Raw genomic sequence first — 2,470 nt, forward strand, 5'->3', positions numbered from 1 at the left:
GAAGCAGCCATGCAAGGACGTCGTGGGCTTTCCACAGCAGAGCATTGCGCGTGACAAAGATTGCCGCAAGGTGAGTGAGAGTCCTTGAGCTTGCGCCGTGCGGATGGCGGAGCAGCTTGCGCTTGGCCAGAGATGCCCAGGCTGCATCCTGCGCGGCACCCTGCTCCTGCAAGGCCTTGAGCAGCTCAGCCACGACCACCGGGAAGGTGAGGACCGCGTTTGTGACCTGCACATCGAGGGCGGGATTGTCGTCCCGCGTGTGCACTCCCGTGGCCGTCGCTGCCTCGGCACCGGCGGCTAGACGTTCCGCGCGGAAGGTATAGAAGTCTGCCAGCGCACATGAGAAGGCATAACTCGGCAGCAGCCGCAAAGATTGGTCTCCGGGAAAGTTATCCGCCAGATTCGAAACAAACGCGTACCTGCAGCCACTCAAACGTGAGCTTGTGCAAACCGGTGCGAGGCATTGTCATTTCACCCCACCAGCTCACGCATGGGTAGGTGCGCGGCATTGAGCATGGGTAGTACTAGCCAGACATCGCTAGAACGACCAAAGTGGGCCTTTTTGGCATGCGTGGCCAACAGGACGTAATTGCCTTGCCAAGCCTCAAGCGGCCAAAAGTCGCACATCAGCGTGAGAGCTGGCTTTAGTGAAAATGGTCACCCATACCCCTATGACGCACTAGATTCTTTTGGACCACATAGTGTGTTGGGCATGATGCACAAGACAACAATGCAGTTCCACCGCTGCAATGTGCAGACATGCTGGAGCAATTGCAAATGTGCGACGTTGGGCGCAACCGTGTCGCGACCAGAGGCGCAAATGCCTTCAGGCGAAAATGCGTACTGCGTTGAGCGAAGGGCAAAGTAGTCCATGTGGAAGAGCACGCCCATGGGGTCGTTGTAATCGAGGCTCAGCAGCATTTTGCACCACTCCAGGGCGGTTCGATGGCAGCCTCGGCGGCCGAGCCCCTGGATGGAGCGTAACGCGGCCTGGAAGAAAAGCGAGTTCAGGTCCTTGTCGATTGGCAGCCGTGCAGTGCCAGCCAGCAGCTGTGCCTTGAAGTGGGGGTGCCATGCACACTCGAGCATGTACAGCATGTCTTCCAGCATGCGGTTTGCATAATCCTGCTCGCCTGTGACTTGGTAGAGGTCAAACAGAGCGAGGTACGAGCCAACGTGGAAGGGGTACTGCTGCAGCACGGCGACGATGTTGTTCGGGTCCATCGTGGCCTGGGCCTCCTCAAACAGCATCTGCGCCGTGCGATATGACGCAGTTGCCGAGTACTGGAACAGTGTGCCGCCATCATCGGACGGGCCCACTAAAAGCATATTGAGGGAGCCGTCGTAGGGGCGCCGCGGCTCGTTGGCGGCGAGGATCAGTTGACGTCGCACGCGCCCATGCGGGGCTCGCACTGCCCCCCCCCGCTCGCGCCCCCAGCTGTCACGCTGTGCCTCGCGCTCGAGGGCCAGCACTTCTTTGCCGAACAGCAAGCGCACTTCGTCGTCCGCTCTGAGCCGTTTGATCTGAATCTCCAGCGGCCGCACCACCTCGCAGCCACTCGTGCTCACTTCGCTGCCACGAATGTGTTCATCCTGCATCCATGCTCTTTGTTGATGAGTGGTACGGGACTTGCCTCCGTCGCAGCCGCGAGCAAGGTTTTTGCACCTGCTATATACCACACAGCGGGCCATGCACCGCAGCAGTTCTCATCTTCAAAAGACGCGCGACTTGCTGAAAGCTGATGGACACAAGCTAAACGAACCATGATCCACTTGCCAGACCAGATCTATGTCAACAACGCACCTCGTATCCACTGCCGAGATGTTTGCCAGTGCATGATATTTTGCCATCATCACTGAAGAAGATACTCAGCTTGTCGATGCATGACACAGGACAACCCCCACATGTAACAGTCTGGCCAAGCCTGTTTCGGGTAAAGAATGTTTAGGGTTGCGTACAGAATCAATGCGCAGCTCTCGAATCACGGCCTCGAACGCGTCATCAATATCTTCAGTATTCGCGCTTGAAGCAACAGGTTCCTGCCCTTTCTTCTTGCCCCTGTTCTTCTTACTCTTCGTCTTGCTGGTGGTCTTCAAAGCGGCTGCAGCGCCTGCGGAAAGTCCTGCAGTCTCTGAAGGCGACAAGCTAGGTTTCTCATCCTCCTCTTCCTCTTCGTTGACCTGGAACCACGTCACGACTTGCACGTCACGAATAGTGCCGACACTCATCTTGTGGCAATGGACAATATGCACGCCCAGCTGGGACACCGATGATACATAAATATCATCAAGATCATTCTGTACATTCAAGTGCATAGACGGTATGAGCTGGCATTGTTGAGAGTTCATCGGGAGCAAGGTATCCACACATGCAACCGAACATCCGGTGGCATGATGACAATGAAGAGGCGTCAAGTGGCGAACAGCTTTCGATGAAGCACTCCTCAAAGATACACAAACAACTCAGCAA

At 56.4% G+C, this 2,470-nt stretch overlaps 1 protein-coding gene across 1 annotated transcript; it reads right to left on the bottom strand.

Annotated features, from left to right (window-relative positions):
- Window positions 1-669: 669 nt before the first annotated feature.
- Window positions 670-1,599, bottom strand: LOC149809361 (uncharacterized). Its single transcript, XM_089994865.1, has one exon. The coding sequence runs from the start codon at window positions 1,597-1,599 to the stop codon at window positions 670-672; it is 930 nt and encodes a 309-aa protein (XP_089850991.1).
- Between the last annotated feature and the right edge of the window lie 871 nt (window positions 1,600-2,470).

Source organism: Nuphar pumila, unplaced genomic scaffold (assembly GCF_984573655.1).
Source record: "Nuphar pumila unplaced genomic scaffold, dmNupPumi1.hap1.1 HAP1_SCAFFOLD_1334, whole genome shotgun sequence".
Lineage (NCBI taxonomy): Eukaryota > Viridiplantae > Streptophyta > Magnoliopsida > Nymphaeales > Nymphaeaceae > Nuphar > Nuphar pumila.

Excerpts from the sequence above, each read along its gene's own strand:
- LOC149809361 (XM_089994865.1), bottom strand. The coding sequence starts at position 1,599 with ATGCAGGATGAACACATTCGTGGCAGCGAAGTGAGCACGAGTGGCTGC.